The sequence below is a fragment of the Sarcophilus harrisii genome, chromosome 2, assembly GCF_902635505.1.
Source record: "Sarcophilus harrisii chromosome 2, mSarHar1.11, whole genome shotgun sequence".
Classification (NCBI taxonomy): Eukaryota; Metazoa; Chordata; class Mammalia; order Dasyuromorphia; family Dasyuridae; genus Sarcophilus; species Sarcophilus harrisii.
Window position 1 is genome coordinate 325,244,504 of NC_045427.1, and position 24,834 is coordinate 325,269,337.

The 24,834-nt window shown below is 33.0% G+C and overlaps 1 protein-coding gene across 11 annotated transcripts in view; it reads left to right on the forward strand.

Moving 5' to 3' along the window:
• Positions 1–24,834, forward strand: part of GPHN (gephyrin) — a 751,804-nt gene that overhangs the window by 188,957 nt on the left and 538,013 nt on the right. For all 11 annotated transcript variants that reach the window (XM_031952740.1, XM_031952743.1, XM_031952746.1 and 8 more), the window contains exon 2: positions 22,279–22,357. In XM_031952740.1, coding sequence (XP_031808600.1) covers positions 22,279–22,357 — 79 coding nt within the window. The remainder of the gene's footprint in view (positions 1–22,278; positions 22,358–24,834) is intronic.

Genomic DNA, 24,834 nt, shown 5'->3' on the forward strand with positions numbered 1-24,834 from the left:
ATAATTACATTCCACTCCCTTCTTCATTTCTTCCATGGTGTAATTTTTCTCCCCTTCCTTTCTTTCACAAAATTACCAGTTTTTTTTTTTTTGTTTTGTTTTGTTTTACTTTATATCTCTACCCCCCCCATTTTTTTTTTTTTTTGTTTTATCTTTACATTTTGTGTGAGCTTTAAAGTGAAATTGTAAAGGGACTTTTATCTATTTTCTTCCTTCTAGGCTATGAGTAATTAATCATTATTTATTCTCTTCCAACTACTCAAATGTTTTTACTTTTTTTGGTATCTCTTGAGTCCTAGGTTTATATTTCATAGTTTTACTCAACTCTGTTTCAGCTGGAATGCTTGACAGTCCTTTTTTCATTAAAGGTTCACTTTTCACTATAAATAACATAGACTTGTAGATTGATCTTGATGTTGTATAAGCTTTTTGTCTTTTTTTATTTTGTTCCTTGGTCTTTGGTTCTTTAAATATATGCAGCATAGTCTTGTTTGATCTCAACTGATTTCTTGGATATTGAGTTCTTTTATTTAGGTTGTTTACAGTCTTTTTTTTTTTTTTTTTTAACTTGGAAGCCCTAGATTTTGGGTATGACATTTTCAATCTGGATTTTCTTTCAAGGGATGGATTTTTTTTTAATGTTCAATTTGTTTTCTGGTTCTAATAGACTTGTAGAATTTTTTTTTTAATAATTTCTTGAAACATGTTACCCAGATTTTTTTTTTTTCATTTAGTCCAATGGTTCTTAAATATACCTCATTTTATTTTCCAGGTCATTTGTTTATCATAATAACTCCTCACATTTTCTTCTATTTTAAAAAATCTTTTGAGTTTGTTTTCTTGTTTCCTGTTGTTTTTTAGCTCCCTGGGAGGCTTGAGATTTTATTATCTTACCTAACATTAGTTTCTCTGATAGAATACCCTTGACATTGACTAAAGACTTCTAGTTCCCCTTTGTACAATTTGGGTTGGATGGAGATGCTTCTCTTGTTTTACTTTTAATTTCTTGAACACTATTTTCGTATTTTTTGCTCTGTTGATTACTTTTTTTTATTGCTGTCACTGTATACAGTAATCTCCAGGTTCTGCTCACTTCACTTTGCATCAGTGCAATCTTCCTGGGTTTTTCTGGAACCAGTTCCCTTGTCATTTCTTTTCATAGTAGTATCCCATCACAATTGTATGTCACAACTTGTTAAGCCATTCCTCAATAGACATTTCCTCAATTTTCAGTTCTTTGCCACTAAAACAAAAGAGCTGTTATGCATACCTTTGTACATCTAGATCTTTTTCTTTTTCTCTGATCTCTTTGGAAAACAAACCTAGTAGTATTATTATTGCTGGGTCAAAGAATATATACATTTTTATAGCCCTTTATCCATAATTCCAAATTGTTGATCTGGCCTTTTAGAACTTGTGGGAGGAATCCAGAAATGACTTTTGATAAAATCAGATCACAGTATGTTTTTGATTGTCTGAATATAAGCATCTTGTAGTTAGTCTCACAAGTGCCTTTATTTTAAAACTAGAAATATCACTCTCAGTTTGTTGTCATTATTTATACCAAACATTTGATTTATATAAACAATAAATAAATATACTATGCCATCTGCACACTATAGCAATGTACTAGAATTATATTCAAAATTTTGAAAAATAAATTGTGATGCCTCATCAAAATTCTGAAAATAATATTAATACCACAAGTTTAAAAAAAACCACTTTTATAGTAAATTTCTGAAGCCTTCAGATTATCTTCTTGTAATTAAATTTTTATCAAAAATACATTGCTAAAAATCTCATACTGTTGATGAAAAATGCTATCTAGAGATATAGTCTGAATGCAGATTGAGGCATACTTGTTTTTATTTTATTTTCTTAGGGGTTTTTGTTATTATTTGTCTCTGTTTTCTTTTACAGCATGACTAGTATGGAAATATAAGGATAAGAACCTAATGAAGAAGTAGATGTTATCTGTAAAGCCTTTTCTTATAGCCATGTGCAGCTCTAAAATATGTGGGTCTTTATGAAGACTCCATTCAGGTCATTACAACATTTGATTTCTAAGTGTGAGAAAAGTTAATGGGTAAAAGTTTTTAAATAATAGAAAACCTTTCAGATAAATTTTCTTCTCTGTACGTCTTGTGCAAACAGCATATGGTTGCATTCTCCACAAGGTTCTTTTCTGGGCCCCCTTCTCATCTCTTTTTCCTTTGCCATCTTTGATTCATCCCCCATATACATTCAATTGCTAAGCCTTGCTTATTCAATTATCTTGATGTCATTTCTTAATTTGTCATCATTTTCATTTACTCATTTACTATACTCCTAGTTTAACCCTTGCAGACAATTACTGTATTTTCCTAATTATGGATTCCCATCTTTTGTCCTCTCCCTTTTCCTTCTTCTGTTAAAGGAACCAAAATAATCTCACTTGGGAACAGGTATCACTAGATTACTTTCTCACCCAACAATTTTCAGTGGATTCCCTTTGCATGAAGGATAAAATGTAAATTCCTTTAATTGTTTTTGAAAAAGCTTCAGCATTCCAGTTTTGGTCTCCATTATCAGACATTTTAGAATATTCGCTTTCAGGACTAAATCACAGGGAGATTTATTTAACCTACATTTACCATCCTTTGTCTCCTATACCACTAGTTTAGGCAACTTTCTAAAATAAATAAATTGCAGGTGCTAATCTTTGCTAGAAGAAGTTTTATCACCAGAGTTTTCTATATTCCCCCCCCCCCCAAAAAAAAAAATCACAGATTTAATCCTTATCCCTTTCCATTCTCTCCAATACATCCTCCACTAAGCTGTCAAATTATGGATAAGGGAAGAATTTATGACCAAAAGAGAGGTAGAGAACATTACAAGATATAAAATGAGTTATTTTTATTACATCCAATTAAAAAGATTTTGCAAAAACAAAATAAGAGAAGGAGGAAACTGGGGGGAGCAATTTTTTTTTACATCGTTTATTTGATACTTTGTTTCTCAAATATAGAAAAGAAATGAACCAATTTTATAAGTATGAGTCATTCCCCAATTGATAAATGGTCAAAGGCTATGAACAGGTAGTTTTCAGAAAAAGAAATCAAAGTTTATCTTCATGTGAAAAAAATTGTTCTAAATCACTATATCACTATTGATTAGAGAAATGCAAATTAAAATAACTCTGAGGTACCACCTCACACCTATCAGATTGGCTAGTATGACAAAAAAAGGTAAATGACAAATGTTGGGGATTACGGGGAAAAATAGGTATTCTAATGCATTGTTGATAGAGTTGTAAACTATTCAGCTATTCTGGAGAGCAATTTGGAACTATGGCCAAAGGGCTATAAAATTTTGCATATGCTTTAACCCAGAGATACCCTTATTAAACCTGTATACCAAAGAGTACCCTTCTCTCCTCGACAAAAGGAAAATGACCTATTTGTACAAAAATACTTATTGTAGATCTTTTTGTAATGGGAAAGAATTTGACTTTAGAGGGGATGCTTATCAAATGGAGAATGGGCAGACAAGTTGCAATATATTACTGTTATAGAATATTATATGTTATAAGACATGACAAGGGAGATGGTTTCAGAAAAACTTGGAAAGATTTATATGAATTGATACAAAGTGAAGTGAGCAGAGTAAGGAGATATTGTACACAGTAACAGTAATGCTGTAAATGTTCAATTGTGAATGACTTGGTAGTATATCTTAGACATTACAAAGGACAAATGATGAAAAGTTCCATATACTTCCAAAGAAAGAGCTGGGGAAGTCTAAATACAGATTAAAGTATAGTCTTTAATCTTCTATATTCTTGGGGTTTTTTGTTGTTGTTGTTGTTGTTCTGCATTTTCTCTTGCAACATGTATTATGGTGAAATGTTTTATATAATTGCACATGTATAATCTATATCAAATTGTTTGCCTTTTCAGAAAGGGAAGCAGAAAATTTGAAAGTTAATTTTTTTTTTTTTAGAATAATGTTAGAAAATCTTGTTTATTTGTAATTGAGAAAAACAAATTAAATGTTTAAAAAAACATAAAGCACCAGGAGATCGTACAGTCTTTTGTACGATCTTTTACAAGAAACTTTAAGCTTAGTGCCTTTACTTTGAGATGAGCTTCAATTTCTCCCATATAAATCTTGGTTTTTTAGTTATTTGCATATTGTCTACCTTACCAGGATATGAGCCTCACATAATAAAAATTTAGTTGACTGTCTCAACTAGCTCTTCCCCAAAATGTACATTTTATGCCAATCCCTATTTCTACAGGCATTCCCCCTTCTTAGATTGTACTCCTTTTTTACCTTTCAAGACTTTGGTTAATTTCCAAAAAAACCCCTACATATATCTTATTCAGTTTTCTCCTCTCTTTCCCTTTCCTTCTTCAAGTTGTTCTTTTTCATTTTGTGTTCTCACCCAACAACCAAGTACAATTATTCAGGAACTTTTTTTTTTCCCCATTTATATGCTTCAGATCCTAGGTTAGTCCTTGAAACATAGCAACCATTTAATAAATGTTATCTTTGTTTTAATTTATAAAAAAAAAATTATGATTAGGAAAATATTAGGTATGATGGCTCATTTTACACGATATTTCACAATAATATTAATTTCTCTTTATATCATTGAAAACAAACAAATAAAAACATGGCTTGTTTCAGATCCTTGTGGTTTTTCTTTTAAAATGTGTTTGAATATGTACTATAATTTATTTTAAAATGTTTTTTTAACTACTGGAAGCATTTTATGATCTTTAAACCTTGGGATATCCTGAACAACAGAAGGATGAAGTAAATTCAGACTTCAAATAGCTATTTTCATATTTCTATGTCTTCCCTATGAGAGATTTGGTATTTGAACAAGGTTCATGGATTTATTTCTCCTTTTCAATTGTTTTGGTTAAATGCACTTTTATGTTGTTGCCTTTTTAAATATGATTTTGCCAAATTGTGTATATATATGTATTTAAATACATATACAAACAACCACTTGCTCATAGATATGTTAGGAAGACCTGATATATCAAGTCTTGCTGGCCACTTACTTAGCCTCTTCAGTGTTCCTTCTCTCAGAATAAAAGTTGCAGAGGAGGGAGCACTGCCTTGGAAATTCCTTACCAGCGTCATTCATCTATAGTCATATGAAAAATGCTATAAATCACTTATTGATTAGAGAAATGCAAATGAAAATAACTGAGATACCACCTCACACCTGTCAGATTAGCTAACTTTACTGGAAAAGATATTGACAATTTTTACGCCCCTGTGGACTACTCTAACCCGGTAGCTCCTCTTTGAGCTACTCTTAATGCCCGTTCGTCAACGGCATGGCTAGGCCACACTTACCCGTCTTCAGGCACCAACCTGGATCCCATAGAGACAGACCACTAGGAGGTAGGGGTGAAGCGAAAGAGAACTTTATTCTTAGATAGCATATATATATATATATACACACACATATGTATATATACACACACAGAAACTATATATATATATATATAGTTTCTATGGTCTTTTGTAGACATGCTTCTAACATTTGTTTCTCAGATGCACATCCCAATATATCATCCATGTAATGTAATTACATTACTTTTGGAAATGCTTTTCTTACTGGAATAAGAGCAACAGCAACATAAATTTAACACATGGTAGGGCTGTTTTTCATTCCCTATGGCAAAACTGTCCATTCATATCTTTTATAAGGCTCAGCTAAGTTAACGCTGGGCACTGAAAAGGCAAAACTTTTCATATCCTCCTTATCTAGAGAGATAGAAAAGAAACAATCCTTAATGTCTATAACCCAAAGAGGCCATTCTCTAGGCAATTGAGTAGGAGATGGAAATCCAGGCTGAAGAGTTCCAGTTCCCATAGTTTCCATCTGTTCCTTTATCTTTCTTAAATCAATCAACATCCTCCATTTTCCAGATTTCTTTCTTACAACAAATACTAAGGAATTCCAAGACCTTAGAGAAGGTTGTAAGTGTCCTTGGTTAAGTTGCTCCTGTACTATATCTAATAATGCTTGAATTTTATCACTACCTAAGGGCCACTGTTCTATCCACACTGGATAGGAACAGGTGAAAGTGTTGGCAGGCCTTCAACAACAGCCCTACCTAAAAAACTGACGTACTCATTTGTAATCCTAATTGTTGTAAAATGTCTTTTCCCCACAGATTGATGGGGATTTTTTCAACTATAAAAGGAGTAAAAACTCCTGTTTCACCTTCAAAAGTCCATCTCATAGGGGCAGCACTAACTTCAGCTGCTATTGATCCTCCTATACCAGACATGTAGGTGTCTGCCTTAATCTTTGGCCAGTGACTGGGCTAGTTGGCACCTCTAATGACTGTACGATCTGAACCTGTGTCTACCAATCCTTCTAATGGTAGGCCATTTATATAGATAGTGAGCATGAGGTGGTCAGCTGTCACAGCTGCTGTCCATTATGTTCCTGGATTTTGTTGCTTAGAGTCAGAATCTGGGCAATTATCACCAGATTGCTTATTAGGAGTCTATATCAATAAACCTGATGCTACTGTTTCTCCTGGTTGATAAGTCACACATTGTCTACCTGTATTAGTGACTGGGATATTACCTACACATTCCCCATATCTACATTGTTTTGTAAGTACTCTCAGGAGGTGAAATGGTCAAGCCTACTGTGCCTGAAGGCAAGGGATCCATAGGCTGGAGAGGAACAGATTTCACCTCCCCAGGGGGTATCTCAGTTGTCCCAGCTGCATACAACTTTATTATCCACAATTGTAATCCATTTCTCCCATCAGGTTGCTTCCTGGGTGATTGATTGTGTAATCACTTTCTCCCATCAGATTGCTTCCTAGCTGATTGGTCCTGTCTGGGTATTGGACTTCTAGGCACTCTCTGGGTATAGCATCGGCTGCCATCATGCCCCAAGCATTTTTTGCCTTGGACCCTGGTGCTGGGCCCCTCATCCCGTTTCCCTGAATCAGTCTACATTCTGGTGCCCAATACAAGAGTATTGGGTCTTGTTCTCCCGCCCTGTTTTCTCACTCTGTCTCTATGCCAACATTGAGCTTTCAGATGCCCTACTTTACCACATTGAAAGCATTGATGAGTCTCTCTGGAAGTCCCTTGCCAAAAGGGACCTTTTCTTCTTATGTTCAGATCTTGGGAAGTCTGCATTATAGCCTGGCTATAAAAGGTATTTGTGCCCACCGAGGCTCAAAGTCTTATGATCTCTTCTAAAGGAGCATCATTGCGTAGTCCTAGTATAATTCTTACAAACTTCATTAGCATTTTCTTTAGCAAGTTGCCTTATCATAATTTCTATTACTGCATTTTCACCATTTGTATGACAGCCGTCTGCAAACGTCCCACAAAATCAGCAAAGGGTTCATTTGGCCCCTGTACAATTTTTGTGAAGCCTTCCCCCTTGCCATTTTTACCAAGGAGAAAAGCCCATGCTTTGATAGCAGCAGCAGCAGTTTGCTCATGTGCTACTATGGGGTAATTAATCTGGACTGAAATGTCTGCATAAGAACCTACACCTGTTAGTTGGTCATAGGTGATTGGAGCATTAACTCCACTATGACTATTTTGTTGGGCTTGTATCTTACAGAATATAGTGAGCTATATTCAGAAAGCCACAAGTTTTGTCCAGGTTCTAAGCAAGTCCTTGCTATATATTTTCAGACCCTAGGGGTTAAGACTTTATAAACCAAATTCTTTAATAACATCTTAACATAAGCTGATGTGGCCCCATAAAGAGTGCAAGCCTTTTTCAGGTCTTTGATGATTTCTATATCAAAAGGAGTATATATATCTTCTACTTTCTTGACCTGAAAAGTTAAAACAGTTGAATTACAGGATATATTCTTATTTTCAAACCAGCTATATCCTGCCCTTCTTCTGTGGCTTTAAGTAGTGTCGCAGTGCCTTTGCAATCTAGTCATAGGAGGGGGTGATTGCGGGATGTCACTGTCCCTCCCACTACTCCTCTTCCCTCCATCCCTAAAGGTGAAGTTGATGGGGGAGTGTCAAGAATCAGTTCTGGTTTAGGCTGGGTTAAAGCTGCCTTGTGAGAGCAAAAATCATCATGCTCTTCACCATGCCCTTCAATTTCACGTAAATCCTCATACACTCTGGTGATATTGCCATTAATCTGTCCTTTGTCTTCCTTTTTTTCCTCACACTTCCTCATCTGGCTGTTCTTAAAACTTTTCTTTTTTCTATAGCTTGCAGGATTCTTTAAGGCCAAATGTATTATGTTGTATATATAGAATGTTTCCTTGGAAATTGAACCAGGACCTTTATCATTGTAGTATTCATACAGTTTATCTCCTACTACTTTCCAATTATCTGGCCCTATATCTTCTTCCTTTAAGAACAATGAGGACGTGCATTCTAATGTACCCAAGAGTCTAGTGATCTGCTCCCAAGTTACCATTAAGCTTTTTCCCTTAATCAACTTAAATATGCTTTCCATAGCGCCCCCTCAGGGTGGGGGTGGGGATAGGGCTGCTGATGGGGGAGAATCTTTTCCTAACACCTGTCCCATATCAGCTAGTAAAGGTTACTAATTTAGCCCTTAACAAAGTAAGTTCCCTGTTTGTCTATTGTAATACTCACTCCATTTCCTGGTCACCGGGGACTTCTTCAGTGAAATTAGGGTCCTTGGTCTACACGTTGGGCACCAAATGTAAAGACTGAGTTACCACCCTGGATGCCTTAGAATCAGCCAGAGTCAGCAAAAGTCCTTGGTCTTTAGGGGTAGAAGTGAACAGGTTCTGCACAATCTTCCTTTTCTTCATCTACTGCTCAAGTGACTCTGGCTTGTCTTACCCCACCCCCTAATTCTTCCCACAATTCTCTGTATACGCTAAAAGATTGAACCAGCACAGAATAGTGGGAAGGGTCATTTTCCAAACATTTGCTGATAGAGTATTGCCCAATCATAATTACCCTTAAGTGCTTGGTTGTCCAACCTCAATGCATCAACTCAGAGTTTCAGCCCTTTACAAAAACCAATGAACTTTGGATAGAAAATGCCATCTGTATCCATAAAGAGAACTATGGAAATTGATCGTAAATCAACACATACTTTGTTCACTTCTTTTTTCTGGTCTTTTTTTCCTCTCATGGTTTTTTCCTTTTGTTCTGATTTTTCTCTCTCACCATTATTCATCAAGAAATGTATATTTAAAAAGTTAATATATGTGTATTATCAGAAAAAAAATTTTTTTTTAAAAAAAGGGAAATTCCTTACTAGGAGCTCCCTATACCAATTTAAATTGGTTTCAGCTAAAAAAAAAAAAAAAAAAAAAAAAAAAAAAAAAAAAAAAAAAAAAAAAAAAAAAAAGATATACACATACATACACACACACACACACAGATGAATAATGTGTGTGTAAACATAAACTCATATATATATACAGTATGACAGATTTATGTACTTAGTGATTGATTTTAGAATAATAATAACTATTCAGTTATGGTTTTGATTTTGACCGATCTCTAATACCTTTCTGTGCTAGCTGAATACCAACATTTTATATAATTGAAGTAGATAATCAAGCAAATAGATTTGCTTTATTTGCTATTAAAATTTTTGTCTTTTTTGGAATTTGTTGGACTGCTTCCAAAATCATCAGTTTTCAAAGCAAATTTTAAGAAATGTTGTCCAGGGCTATCGACCTGAATGAGAAAATAAAGAAGCCAGTTTAGTTATTATATCCTTTATACTTTAAATATTCCTGTATATGTGTATATGCAGATATGCATATTTTCATGAATTCATGTGCCTTTTCTCTTTCCAAATATACAATTATATTTTGAACATTTAATCATTCAGCTTGAAAGTTAACAAATACAATGACTAAACATAATTCTGATTCAGTAAACAGAGGGACCTTATTAATACAAGGCACAATATTGGAAGCCATAGCTGTGAAGATAAAAAAAGAAACAACACTACTTCTGCCCTCAAGGAGGTAGAAAAAGAAAAAATAAGTTTGAGGCAATCTTCCTTTTTGTACTTGGGGTGATTTTTAGTAGATTAGCCAAATATTTTAAGAAATTGGGGATATGTTAATGTTAATTCTTAATTAGATGCCAACCATATAAACTGGTGACAATGTCAGTTATAATGTATTGTAGTTGAATACATTTCAGAAATGTTTTTTTAAATGTTGGGGGATGAATTTAAAATCCTCAGATGTCTTAAACATAATATCTTTTTATTCCACATGGAGTTCCCAGTGACCAAGCAGTTATAGTCCTGTTGTTATTTTAATTTTAGGAAAATGAAGTATAGCAAAGTTAATGTATTTTCTAAATGCGATGAAACCAGTAAAACTAAATTTTTCTTTTCCAATATCCTTTTCTGTTTCCTACAAACATGCACATTTCTCCCTTATCCTTAAAAACCTCTCACCTGATCCTATAAAACTTCCTTTCTAGCTATCTTATCATCTTTCTTTCTCTTCTCAACTAAACTTAGGAAAGCTATCTACCATCTGTAATTCTTGCTTTCCTTTCATTTCTAAATCTGCTCTTTGGCTTTAGTCCTTATCATTCAACTCGAAACTGTTGTGTCCAAAGTTAATTGTCACTTTGTTGGCTTTTTCTCAGTGCCCATCCTTCTTGAACTCTAGGTAACCTTGACATTGTCTTCTGTAGGTCGCTTCTTTATGATTTTTCTCACTGGACTGATGCAATAGCAATATTTTCTATTTAATAGCATATTTTCTTTTTACCTTTCTCAAATATAGCATGAAACATTTCAAACATTTTAATATTTTAATTTTCATTTCTCTTTCCCTGTCTTCTTTCTCCTAATATTGTATTTTAAAGATAAATTTTAAAATATATAACTTCTCCTAATACTAAAAAGGATTTTCTATCTGTAATTTTTAAAAAGTGTAAACATTGACAAAGAAATGTCAATTCTCTCATCATAAAGTCCCCAAAGTTGTAACAGAAAATTGAAATTTCTGAGGAACAGTTCTTTTTGTTCTCTACTGGTTCAAAATGTAACTCATCCTTGAATTTTTACTCTGTGCAATTCTAATCTATGTTTTTCTAGAGATCTTCTAAAGAGGCCTTCCTCAAACATCCTAGGATCATTTTACGTATTATGAATAGTAGTACTGCTCTGAGACAACCAAAGCAAATATAAAAGGCAAATTGTGAGTCTTTGAACCCCAGAATAATGGGCAGGACCTGGCCACACTTACAAAGCACCAGAAATCAATCAGAAACACCAGCCCAGGGCAAACTAAAATGGCTGTCATCTCTTTGCCTTAAGAGTAGACCTCAACTTTAAAACAAACCAAAAAAAAAGAGCAAAGAAGCCAAAAGAACTGTGACTAAAGACAGCTTTTATGGAGCAAACAGCTCCTTAATCTATCTCTCTCTCTCTCTCTCTCTCTCTCTCTCTCTCTCTCTCTCTCTCAGAAGAGATCCTATATAAGAAACAGACAAAACAGCAAACACCTTCCATGTAATTGCCAGATGATGAGGAGAAATCCCAAAAGTGGTAAACAGAAGGGAATTAGATAGGTTAACTGATTGGGGAAGATGGTTTGCTTGTATCTCCACAGGAGAAGAAGGAATCAGATGGGTGCCAACGAGCCGTATTCACCTTGTCCATCAGAGAGAAAATGAAAAAGCAGAAAAACCTCAAAAGAAAGGAGAAGATTTAAGAAACATCTGAGACTGAAGGAGCATGGCTGACAATGAGACTGTTAAAAGAACTTTAAAATCTTCAGGAATCATTGAATTTCCTAACGCAAGATGAAACTCTTTCAGTTCTTGAAAACCAGCAAGAATCATTGGATTCCTTGAGATGAAAAATTGTTGATGAGACTATTGCAGTACTTCAGAGCTTATGGGAATTATTGGATTCCTGGCACATGATCTAATGGACAATGGATTCCTTTGGGACTATTTTTAGAACTTATGGACATGTACAATTCTGTATGTTGATTCATGTTATTTGTTACTACTAGCCTGTGTTATATTGCTATGTGCTTATGTAATGCCTCCCATATTGATAGATTTATGTACACCTTGTTTCATACTTGTTTCAAGTGAGCCCCTTTAGAAATCTGCTGATCTGATTTGATTTTCTATTTCCTTTGGTGTTTTCATCTCCCTTCCTGTGATGATCACCTTGTTTTTATGGTGTTTTTACTCCTTTTTTTGAGCAGTCAGGGAAGGCATGATCACCTTTTTGGGGTTCTCATCTCCTTGAGAAGGCTCTCTTGAAAGAATTGAAAAAGCATCTTTAAAGAGAAAAGAAAAATGGGGAGACAAAATGAGATCTTTGCAAGAGGGTAGGAAAAGGAAAAACAGAAATTATCTGAAGAAATCTCCTGAAAAAATTAGATATGATGAAATGGGAAAAGCATATAACTCCTTACAAAATAGATCTGAAAAAGCCATCAATTCATTGAAAAACAGAATTTATGGAATGGAATGAACAAAACACCCCATTTAAAAGTTCAATTGGCCAAATGCAAAGGGAGATAAAAAAGCTAACTGAAGAAAATAATTCACTAAAAATTAGAATTGAACAAATGGAAGTAAATGACTCAATGAGACTTCAAGAATCAGTGAAACAAAACCAAAAAAATGAAAAAATAGAAGAAAAAATAAAATGTACATGCCTCGATTAAAAAATATTGTTTTAAAAAAATGCTAGCTATTATGTGAATCTTCAGTGAGTACTATTCTTTTGCTGGTGAAGGGTCTTTCTCAATGGTGATTGCTGCTGTCTGATCAGGGTAATGGTTACGGTACCTGTGGCAGTTTCTTTCTTTTTTTTTTTTTTTTTGAAGTGAGACAACAATGAAGTTTGCCATATCACTGGTTCACCCTTTTATACATAGAGTCCATTGTAGGAAATATTAATTGGCCTAGTTTCAATATTATGTCTCCTGGAATTGGGAGGCCAGAACAGGAGAGAGATACAGAAGTGACAGGTTTATGGAACAGTCAGAACACATGCAACATTTATCAGTTAAATTTGAAGTCTTATATGGATGAGGTTTGTGGTATGCCAAAACAATTATAATAATGTCAAAGATCACAGATCACAATAACAGATGTAATAATGATGTTAAAATTTTAAAAATTGCAACCAAAAATGTAATGCAGAGAATTGATTGTGGGCATGTGTTGTTCGAAAAATAACCCCAATAGATTTGCTCCACACAGTTGTAAAATGTAACATCTGTTCTGCTCTATAAAACAAAGTATACTTTTAAAGTTTTTTTACATCTTACATAGTAAATACTAAATGTTTGTAGAATTGAATTATATCAAAGACCCTGATCACAATGCCTCTGATTAATATTTGGCTCTTTACCTTAAATTTAAATACAACTTTTTTGAGATTATCTTTGTATAAATATTTATCTTCCAATTTACATTGTGTTTTAACAAAATGAGCAGACAACCTCCTAGGAACTAATACAGCACTTTTTACAAAATAGGTGTGGTGGTTATGACGAAAGAGCTGCCCTGCATCACTTATCAGGAAAAGATTTTAGGCACCATTCTCCCACAGACTTACTTACACATCTTACCTAGACTACTATAATAAAAAAAAATTATCCATTATTGGTTTAATAATTATTTAAGAATATTTGGATGCTCATTGATGGAGTAAGAATACCAATAATCTTTGCTAGTTTTTATATTTTCACTAAGTAGGAGCAGTTGATAAGAATTATTTCTAATTATACTGTTTAGTCTAATATATGAAACTTATTTATATATATATATATTTTTTCTAGTACATATCTCTTTTTAAAAATTCCATTGAATAATAAATGTTCATAACATAAGTACAAATGTAATTAACTATAATACTTTATTATTAACTATAATAACTTTATTAGTTAATTATTATATTTCCTACAATGCAACAACTAATTATTGATATTTGTTAATATTTTGTTCTCAGGATTAGAATTTACAATGATTCTAAAGATTTCTTGCAGGGATTTTAAATGTAAAAGAAAAATATAAAAGTAGAAGCTTTTAAAATTCATAACTAACCTCATGTGTGTCTAATTTAGCAAAAAAAGTTAGGAAGATAAATTTTATGTTGTAATTGTCTATATTTTTCATTATTTTACTTAGTTAAAAATCCCATTTTCATAGGATATTTTGTTTTCCTCCTTCTCTTCCTCTTTAGGAGTGTAGTACCACAAAAAACATATGTTTTAAAAAAAAAAGAGGCAAAAGGAAGATTCATTACAATTTACAAACATTTGGAACAAGTCCAACAAGATGATCACTTAAGAATATTTGAATTCTCACTAGTTAAAATAATGAGAACACTTATTCAGTTAACTTCTCTGGTTTTTATTCCTGCAGTATGAAGCAGAAACAATGATAGATTTCTTATGGTGATTTTGGTTTAATATATGAAACTTAATGTGCCTCTTATCCTTCTAAAATTTGTCTAATTTTTTAAAAAATCCAACAAACAAACAAAATGTTCATTACTTAAGTACAAATGTCATTAACTCTATTATTTTACTAGGAATTAGAATTTATAAATGTACTTCTAAAATACAGAGATTTAAGTTGGAACAAGTATATGGTATAGAAAAAATTATCTTTCAGCGAAACACAAACATGTGCCTATATGTAGTATAGTAGAATGAACACTGAATTGAAGTCAGAATCTGTGTTTCAGTTTGGTATGTTTTATTACTATGCATGAATCAGTTAACTTTTTAAAATATTTTTGTTCATTTGTACTATAAGTTTAATAATATCTGTACTACTTACTTCATGGGCACTTAGATGGTGCAGTGGATAGAGCACTGGGATTCAAATCAGGAAGATTCATCATCTTAGTTTAAATCAGATTATTATTATTATGATTCAGACAAGTCATTTAATCCTGTTTGCCTCTCAGTTCCTCATCTTCCAAATGAAAAGTGGCAAACCCCTGTAGTGGCTTTTTTGCCAAGAAATCCCCAAATGGGATTGAAAAGAGTTGTTCATGACTGAAAAATGATAGGTTACTAGATGGGGTTGGTAGAGAGAATCTGAAGTACTAACAACATTACTCCCTGAGAAAAGCAGGGAAGGAAACTGATGGGGATCAATTCAGTCTTATAGTCTCACCTTCTGTGGAGGTCATAGGTAGCCCCCACCTTGCTGTGTCCATCCAAAACTACAAGTTATGTCAAACCCCAGAGGTTAAATTTCCTCTATATTTGTCCATGGCCCTGCCATCATTGCTGAAACTCTTTGGGTTAAGCCCATCATGGCAGCATTCTGCCTCAAGTTTTTCTCCTCACCCCTCCTCCATACCTCATGGTGTCTTTCCTCTCTTCACCCTACCATTGCCTCATGGTATCTTTCTCCTTCTTATAGCTAACTAACTCCTTTTTTTTTTTTAAACATCTATGATCTTCTTTTATTGTTATAACAATCTTAAGTAGAGGTAAAACATTTATCTCAAATTTCCATTTGACAAGATTAAGACATTAAGAAGTCTGTCAGAATATTCCTATGATTATGTTGTTTCTGAGTCTCCCTCCATTAATCTTCATCCAAATGTATTACATCATTCTTCATACCTTATGTTCTTGGATTTTTTATATGAATTTATCTTTCTTCATAGAAGTATCTTAAGTTTATTTATTTTTAATATACATTGCTTTATGATTCATGTTGGGAGTGAAAAATCAGAACAAAAGGAGAAAAGCCATGGGAGAAAAAAAAAAACAACAGGAAAAAGTGAATGTAGCATGTGTTGATTTACATTCAATATCCAGACTTCTTTTTCTGGATGCAATTGGCAATTTTTTGTCCAAAGTTTGGATTGCTTTGGATCACTGAACTATGAGAAGAACTAAGTCTTTCATAGTTGATCATCTCACCTTCTTGCTATTATTATGTATATTTCTGCATCTGCTTGTTTTGCTTAGCAACAGTTCATGTAAAATCTTTCTAGGCCTTTTTAAAATCAGCGTGTTCACCATTTTTTATAGAAAATAATATTCAAACTATGCTCAAAAAGTTGTTAAACTGTGCATACCCTTTGATCCAGCAGTGTTTCTACTGGGCTTATATTCCAAAGAAATCTTAAAGGAGGGAAATGGACTTACCATGTGCAAAAATGTTTATGGCAGCTCTTTTTATAGTGGCAAGTAACTGGAAACTGAATGGATGCCCATCAATTGGAGAATAGCTCAATAAATTATGGTATGGGACTGTTGTAGAATATTATTGTTCTATAAGAAACAATTAGCAGGATGATTTCAAAGAGGCCTGGAGAGATTTACATGAACTACTGCTAAGTGAAATGAGCAGAATCAGGAGATCATTTTACAGGGAAAAAGCAAGACTATACGATGATCAATTCTGATGGATGTGGCTCTCTTAAACAATGAGATGAGTCAAACCAGTTCCAATTATTCAATGATGAAGAGAAACAGCTACACCCAGAGAGGGAACTGTGGAAAGTGAGTGTGGTTTACAACATGGAATTTTCACTCTTTTTGTTGTTATTTGCTTGCATTTTATTTTGCTTCTTTTTTTAAAAAGTAGTTTGATTGTTTTTTTAATGTGTGGCATGATAATTGTATAAATATGTAGGCATATATTAGATTTAACATATATTTCTACCATGTTTAACATGTATTGTACTACTTACCATCTACCAGAGGGCATGGGGGAGGGGAAGGTTTGGAATTCAAGGTTTTGCAAGGTCTAATATTGAAGAATTGTCCATGCATATGTTTTGAAAAATAAAAAGTTTTAATAAAAAAATATTCGATTATCTTCATATACCTCAATTTATTTAGCCATTTCCTAATTGATGAGCATCTATTCATTTTCCAATTTTTTATTACCACAAAAAGAGCCATTATAAATATTTTTGCACATGTGGGTCCTTTTCCCTCCTTTTATGATTTCCTTGGGATACAGATCCAGTAATGGCACTGCTGGGTCAAAAGGTATGCACCATTTTATAGATCTCTGAGTACAGTTCCAGATTGCTCTCAAGAATGGTTGGATCATTTCAGAACTCCAGCAACAATGCATTAATGTCACAGTTTTCCCACATTTCCTCCAACATTTGTCATTATCTTTTCTTGTCATATTAATCAATCTGAAAGATGTAAGGTAGTATCTCAGAGTTATTTTAATTTTCATTTTTCTAATTAATAGTGATTTAGAGCATTTTTTCATATGACCATAGATGGCTTTAATTTTGTCATCTGAAAATTGTCTTGTTCATATCAATTATCAGTACAATAAATTGTATTTATCAATACAATTAATGATTTGTATTTTTATCAGTTTGACACAATTCTTTATATATTTTAGAAATGAGACTTTTATCAGAAACGTTGACTCTAAAGATTTTTTTCCTAGCTCAGTTACTTCCCTTTTAATCTTGCTTCTATTGGTTTTGTTTGTGCAAAAATGTTTTAATTTGATATACTCAGTTATTAATTTTGCCTTTCATTATGTTTTCTAGTTTTTCTTTGGTTATAAAGTCCTCCCTTTTCCAAAGATCTGATAGGCAAATTATCCCTTGTTCTCCTAATTTGTTAATGATATCATCCTTTATGCTCAAATCATGTATCCTTTTGCTCTTACTTTGGTATTAGGGTGTGAGGTGTAGGTCTGTGCTGAGTTTCTGAGAAATTATTTTCTACTTTTCCCCACAATTTTGGTCAAATAGTGAGTTCTTATTCAAGAAGCAGTAGTTTAGGGATTTATCAAATACTAGATTAGTACAGGCTTTCATTTTTGTATCGTGTATCATTCTATTTCACAGATCCACTACTCTGTTTCTTAGCCAGTATCAAATTGTTTTGATGCTGCTGCTTTATAACATGCTCTTAGGTTTGGATCTACTAAACCACTATCCTCCTCCTAATGAATTTTGTTATTATTTTTTCTAGTTCTATATAATAATTTTTTGGAAGTTTGATGAGTATGACACTGAACAAGTAGACCAATTTAGGCAGAATTGTCATTTTTATTTTATTAGCTGGGCCTAACCATGAACAACTGATATTTTTCCAATTGTTTAGATATTACTTTATTTTTGTGAGAAGTGTTTTATAATTGTGTTCATATAGTTTTTGGGTTTGTCTTCGCAGGTACACACCCAAGTATTTTGTTTATAGTTATTTTAAATTTCTCTTACTATCTCTTGAAGTTGGGCTTTGGCAGTAATATATAGAAATTCTAATGATTTGTGGGGGTTCATTTTATATCTTGTAACTTTGCTAAAGCTGTTAATTGTTTCCAGTAAGTTTGGAAATGATTTTCTAGGATTCTCTAAGTCTAGCATCATATCATCTGCAAAAAGTGATAGTTTCATGTCCTCTTTGTCTATCCTGATTCCTTTAATTTCATTTTCTTTTCTTATTGCTAAAGCCAACATTTCTAGTACAATGTTGAATAATAGTGATGATAATGGGCATCCTTGTTTCACTCCTGATCTTATTGGGAATGCAGCCCACTTCTCTTCTTTACAAATAATGGTTGCTTTTGATTTGTTTGTTATTTTAAGGCAAGCTGCCTTTATCTCTGTGCTCTCTAGTGTTTTTAATAGGAATGGATCCTGTATTTTGTTAAGAGCTTTTTTTGCATCTATTGAGATTATCATGTGATTTCTGTTGGTTTTGTTATTGATATAGTCAATTATGGTAATAGTTTTCCTGATATTGAATCAATTCTGCATTCCTGGTATAAATCTTACTTGGTCTTAGTGTATTATCCTGATGATAAATTGCTATGATTTCTTTACTAATATTTTATTCTAAATTTTTGCATCAATATTCGTTAGGGAGATTGGTTTGTAATTTTCTTTCTCCGTTTTGAGTCTTCTTGGTTTAGGTATCAGTACCACATATGTGTCATAATAGGAATTTGGCAGGACTCATTCTTTGTCTACTTTTCCAAATAGTTTACATAGCATTGGAATTAATTGTTCTTTAAATGTTTGGTAAAATTCACTTGTGAATCCATCTGTCCCTGGTGATTTTTTTCTTAGGGAGTTTATTAATGACTTGTTCAAAAAAATTTTTTTAAATCTAAAATGGGGCTATTTAATTTATTTCCTCCTTTTTTAATCTGGGCAATATATATTTTTGAAAATTCATTCATTTTGATTAGATTGTCAGATTTGCTGCCTTACAGTTGGACAAAATAGTTCCTAATTATTGCTTTAGTTTCTTTTTCACGGGTGGAAAGTTCATCCTTTTCATTTTTGGTGATGGTGATTTGGTTTTTCTTTCCTTTTTCTAATAAAATTAACCCTCTCTGTCTGCCCCAGTGACAGATACAGTTCTTACGAGTTATAGATGTCATTTTCCCATCTAGGGATTTAAACAGTTTTTTCTTTAAATGATGTATATTTCCCCCCTGTTTACCATTCTATTTCTCTTGAGTCCTGTGTTTGTAAATTAAATTTTCTGTTTAGTTCTGCTTTTTCCAATAGAAATGATTGAAAGTCTCTTACTTCATTGAAGATTCATCACCTTCCTTAAAATATGATGCTCAGTCTTGCTGGGTAGTCAATTTTTGGTTGGAACCCTGGGTCCTTTGCCTTCCAGAATATGGTATTCTAAGCCCTCAATTTTTTATTATAGAAGCTGCCAGATCCTGGGTAATACTGACTATTGCTCCTTGATATTTGAATTGTTTTTCTCTGACAGCTTGGAGAGTGTATCCTTGAGATTGTAGTTTTTTAGTTTTGCAACAGTATTCCTTGGAGTTTTCCTTATGGGATCCCTTTCTGAAGGTGATTGATCGAATCTTTCAATGAGTATTTCCCTTTATTTTTTGAATATTAGGGCAGTTTTCCATTGTCTCTTCTGAATCTATTTTCTAAGTTGGCTGTTTTTCTAATGAGGTATTTCACATTTTCTTCCATTTTTTCATTCTTTTTAGTTTGACTGATTCTTCATGTCTCAGAATCATTACTTTTATTTGCCCTAGTCTAGGTTTTAATATGTGATTTTCTTCAGTTATCTTTTGTTATCTTTTGTTTTTAGATTTGGTTAATTCTACTTTTGGAGGTAGTGTTTTCTTCAGTGAATTTTTTTTGCATTTGCCTAATTATATTTTTTAAGGAATTGCCTTCCTTGTCCAAGTTGTTGACTCTCTCTTGCATACCTCTCATTTTTTCTCATTTTTTTTCCTATGTGTCTTATTTACTTATTAAAATCTTTTATGAGCCCTTCCAAGATGGCTCATTCATCTTGAGACCCTTATTCTTTGTGATTTCCTCTGGATATTTTGTTCTTCTCTGATTTAGTCTTTTGGTCTTCCCTGTCACCACAGGAGCTTTCTATGGTCAAGGTTCTTATCTGTTTCTTGTCCATTTTCTTTCCTTTTCTTTTGGTATTTCCTTTTTTTTTTTTTTTTTTTTTTTTTACTTTTATGAAGTAAAAATTGCCTACATCAATCTCATCATTTGATGCTACTACCCTGAAGCATTATTGTTATTATGTGGTAGTCATGAGGTCCTGAATGGCTGAGTGTGGTTGAAAGAGAAAAACTGTAGCATTGATGAGATTGTTCTTTGGAACAGGAAGGGGAAAAAAAGATTGATAGAAATCAGTTTAGCTCCATAGTTCCATCCTCCATGATTCTCCCCTTTGTGGAATATTTCCAATCAAAAATCCAAGTTAGTCAAACCACTTAAGCCCACCTTTGTTGAGATCATGGGCAGCCTCTGTCTCTAGATGTCTTTTCTCTTACTTCTCCACTGTGCCACATGGTATCTCTTTTAATCACCCTATAACTTAGCCTACCAGCTAAGGGCACACTCCAACCTCATTAGCATGTTTGCTTTCTTCTGGCTGATTGCAAATTCCACTAAGGAATTTGGCTTTTCAGTCATTAATTGTTATAACTTCTTTCCTTGCTATGTGTTTTCCCACTCTATTTCATATTTATCATTCCTGGTGTCTATTGTATCTATTCATTTTGTCTGTAACTTCTTCTCCTAAATAAACCCGTCTTTTGCCAAAAAGAATGTCCATTTAAAATTTTTCGCATGCCTGAACTCCAACATTTGGTGCCTGCCATCATCTGGTACCTAAATAATATCATTTAGTGCTATATCAGCTACATCAGTAGACTTTATAAATTTAATTGTTTTAATTATATTTTCAAAGAATGGTTAATTGAATTGGTACTTATTCACTTTATCAATTGTCATACCTCTTGGTTAGGATTTAGAAAATTGTACATGGTACATTATTTTAGGAAATAATCAAGATTAAATCTCCAAGATTCAGTTGGTCCATAATTTGAATTGGAAATTATAAAACAGTAGTTTTGGAAGTACTTAAATTTGAATACTTAATTTGATTTTTTTTTAATTAAAAATATATATAATACATCCTAGAGGTGGAAAAAGTATTAACACCTATAAAGCTTAATTCAGGTAGTTAGGTGGCACAAGTAGTTGGATAGGTTACAGGATCCAATGTCAGGAAGAACTTAATTCAAATTTGGCAGGGTTGTATGACTCTGGGTGGTAAGTTACCTTTCTCAACTATAAAGTGGGATTAATAACATTAACCACCTTTTGGTATTCTTGTACGAATCAAATGAGATAACAATTGTAACAGTCTTAGAACTGTGACTGGCACACAGTAGACATATAATAAATGCTTGTTCCCTTCCTCCTATCCTTTGTTGAAAAACAAAAGGCATGATGAGCAATATGCCCAAATTTTTAGCAAAATCAGGGTTTTTGATTCAAAGCTGATTCACATCTTCTCAAGGGTAATTTTTGTGCTAAAATTCTGTAAGTTTATGTTCATTAGAATCTGATTTTGTAATCGTATTCTACTTATCATGAATTATTTGTATCTGCCATTTAAATTATCTACTCTCTAGTATAAGTAAAATCTTTAAATTAGAGCATTCGTCGTTGTTTCCAATTCTTTAATTTGAATGTTCATTACAAAAGTTATTGTAGTGACAGTACTACTTTTAGAAAAGTTGATGATACCATGCAGTGGAGAGATTTAGAAGAAAGGACTGGGACTAGAAAATGCTGAGCTAATTCTGACTTTGTTATCCAACCAGATTACTTGGTTTGACAATATTTTCCTTAGTCAGCCCACCAATTGTAAGAAGTCAGAATCTCACTGTAGTATCTAATATGAAAATAAAAGATCATTGACTATTTTCTTTATGTGTTCAAATTATTAATCAATATGAATTTTATTTAAATTTATTAATTCCCTGTCCCCCAATCCCTTCTCTCTTTTTTAGTGAGTGATAGTTGCTTTCGGAACCTTGCAGAAGACCGAAGTGGGATAAATCTCAAAGACCTGGTCCAAGATCCTTCTCTGTGAGTAATGGATTTCACTGCTTATTTATTAAAACTACAAGGGATGTCATATATAGAGATTCTATAATTTATGCTGATTTAGGCTAAGAGAAGCTTTTCATTGGTAGCCTTTGCTTATATAGAAAGATAGTAAGTAAAGAAAACAAGATTAGAGATTTGAAGAAACCCAGAGATGAAGAGATGCTTGACATGGTTAAAAACATAATTTTGAAAGAACAAAACCAAAAGCTCTACATTGCCAGAAAGTAGAATTATTAGCAATAATAAAATCAATAATTTTATTAATTTAAAATAAATAAAAATTAGCAATTTGGAAAATGAAACTGAACTTGTTTACATTCCTTTTGAACATGTTTAATGTGCTTTATGAAGTAAACATCATTAAAAGGCTATTTTCCATTTTATTGTATACATTTTACTGTTTATAATTTTATTTTAAATGAATTAATTCCAATCTTACTCATTTATCACACATGTCACTTTAATATTTTCTTATTATTTCCAGCTGAATGATTTTTTTTTTTTGACAAGTCATATTTAACTGGGGTGGAGTGGGAGGGACTTACAAGATAGTTTCTACATGTTCTCCATGGAAAAACTCCTTAAAATTGTCAAAGCCAAGGAAACCCTAGAAAAGCAAATGAGATATGGTAGATATAGAACCTTAGCTTTCTTTAGCAATGCACATTATAAGGTTGGGAACAGAATCTGAGTTTTCATTGTTATAAGGAATTCTAGGGTGGGAATGGGAACTGGGAGATTGGGGTAAGGCTTTACAACTATCTTATAGATTTTTTGTTTCTTAAAGCACTGAGAGGTTATGAATTGGTCAGATTCATACTTCATTATTTTGTATATGAATACAAATTTTCCTATTTTTGAAGCTTCATGTCCTATGTATTTTATTTTATTCATTTAAAAACCTCTGAGAAGGCTTCATGAAACTGCCAAAAGGTTCTATGACCCCAAAAAAGATTATGAACCCCTGCTCTGTCTTATTGAGTCTGATAGTCCTTAATTTTTCCTTGTCCTTAATAATTACTTAGACCAGGAGTATATTACAGTTATTTACTGTTCGGGGTATATTAGTAAATGATATCCTTTTAAGACATTTTTTGGAATGTGAAAAGGAAGTTATTTCTTGAAAACTTATTTGAAAAAAATAAATTGTTTATTACGTGTATGGTATATTCTTCTGTACGAGAGAATTATATATATATATATATATATATATATATATATATATATATGTATAATCCCTGTGTTTAAATATTTTATTCACAGTGAACTTAAGTGATTGAGAAGCTGTGAGAAATTTCAGTGGGTAATAATGAATTGTATTATTTTGAATGAATTTTATATTTTTCTTTTTAACTTAATACCATATTCTTTGGACACCCTACTAGCAGATCCTTAATGTACCAACAGAGTTGGTAAAATGTAGTAATCTCTCCAATGAAAGAAAAATCTAAGGGAGGATTATGTTGCCATATTTTTGTCATATTATATGTATTACTGTTATGAGCCAGAACTGGAAACAAGGTGATTACTCAATGGAATTGATAGAAACAGTGCTTAAGTTAACACCTTTGAGAGTTCACACATTAGCTCACACATTAGTTCACATGTTTGGGAGATTTCAGGGTTCAGTATGAGATATCTAAATTCACACCTCCCATAATCCCACTCTTAGAGGAGGAGTCAATCTTTGAGTTTACACCTCTAAAAGAGCCTAAAAAGAGCTTCAGTCAGTCAGTCAATTCAAAAGATTGGCAGGAGTCGGAGTTGAGCTAGAGGCAGAAGCTGGAAGAGGAAAAAGACAAGCTACAAGAGCTCTTGGAACCAAGGAATGAGATAGGCCTCTAAGAAAACTAACCCGGCTATATTGAAGGAGACAATAAAAGATTTTAACTTTTAACACCTGGCTGCATTTGGAGTGATTATTACTCTGAACCGAACCTAAGGCTGCCTCCAGAAAACCTCTCCAAGAAACCTGCTTCCACAGAGAACCATCATAATATAGGGGGAAAAAAAAAAAGAACACTACATATTACTACATTTATGATATTTATATATCATATTATAGGTATGAAAAATGTACAGACACTTTTTCCAACTACTGTTCTTAGAGTAACTTTTTTTTTTTTAATTTTGGTAATAGTCTGCTGTTCAAAATAGATCACTGGATAGAAGCATTTTGTTTTTATTTGCTCACTTGAATTGAGAAAATACACTAATGAAGCACAAGGGTCTGGGAGAATTGTTCCATTGTGAAAAACTCACAAAGACTTCTTATAGTTTTAAGGAATCCCTTTATTGTCATAAAAAGTACAAAAATGGGTTGATCAAGATAATCGAGAAGCTGGCTATAAGTGAAGGTATGGCATTTAAAAGTGAGAGGAAAAGAGGAAGTAAGGGTGAGATCTAAAAAATTAGGGAAGAGTCAGAGAGGGTTCTAATGTAAGAGAAATCTATCT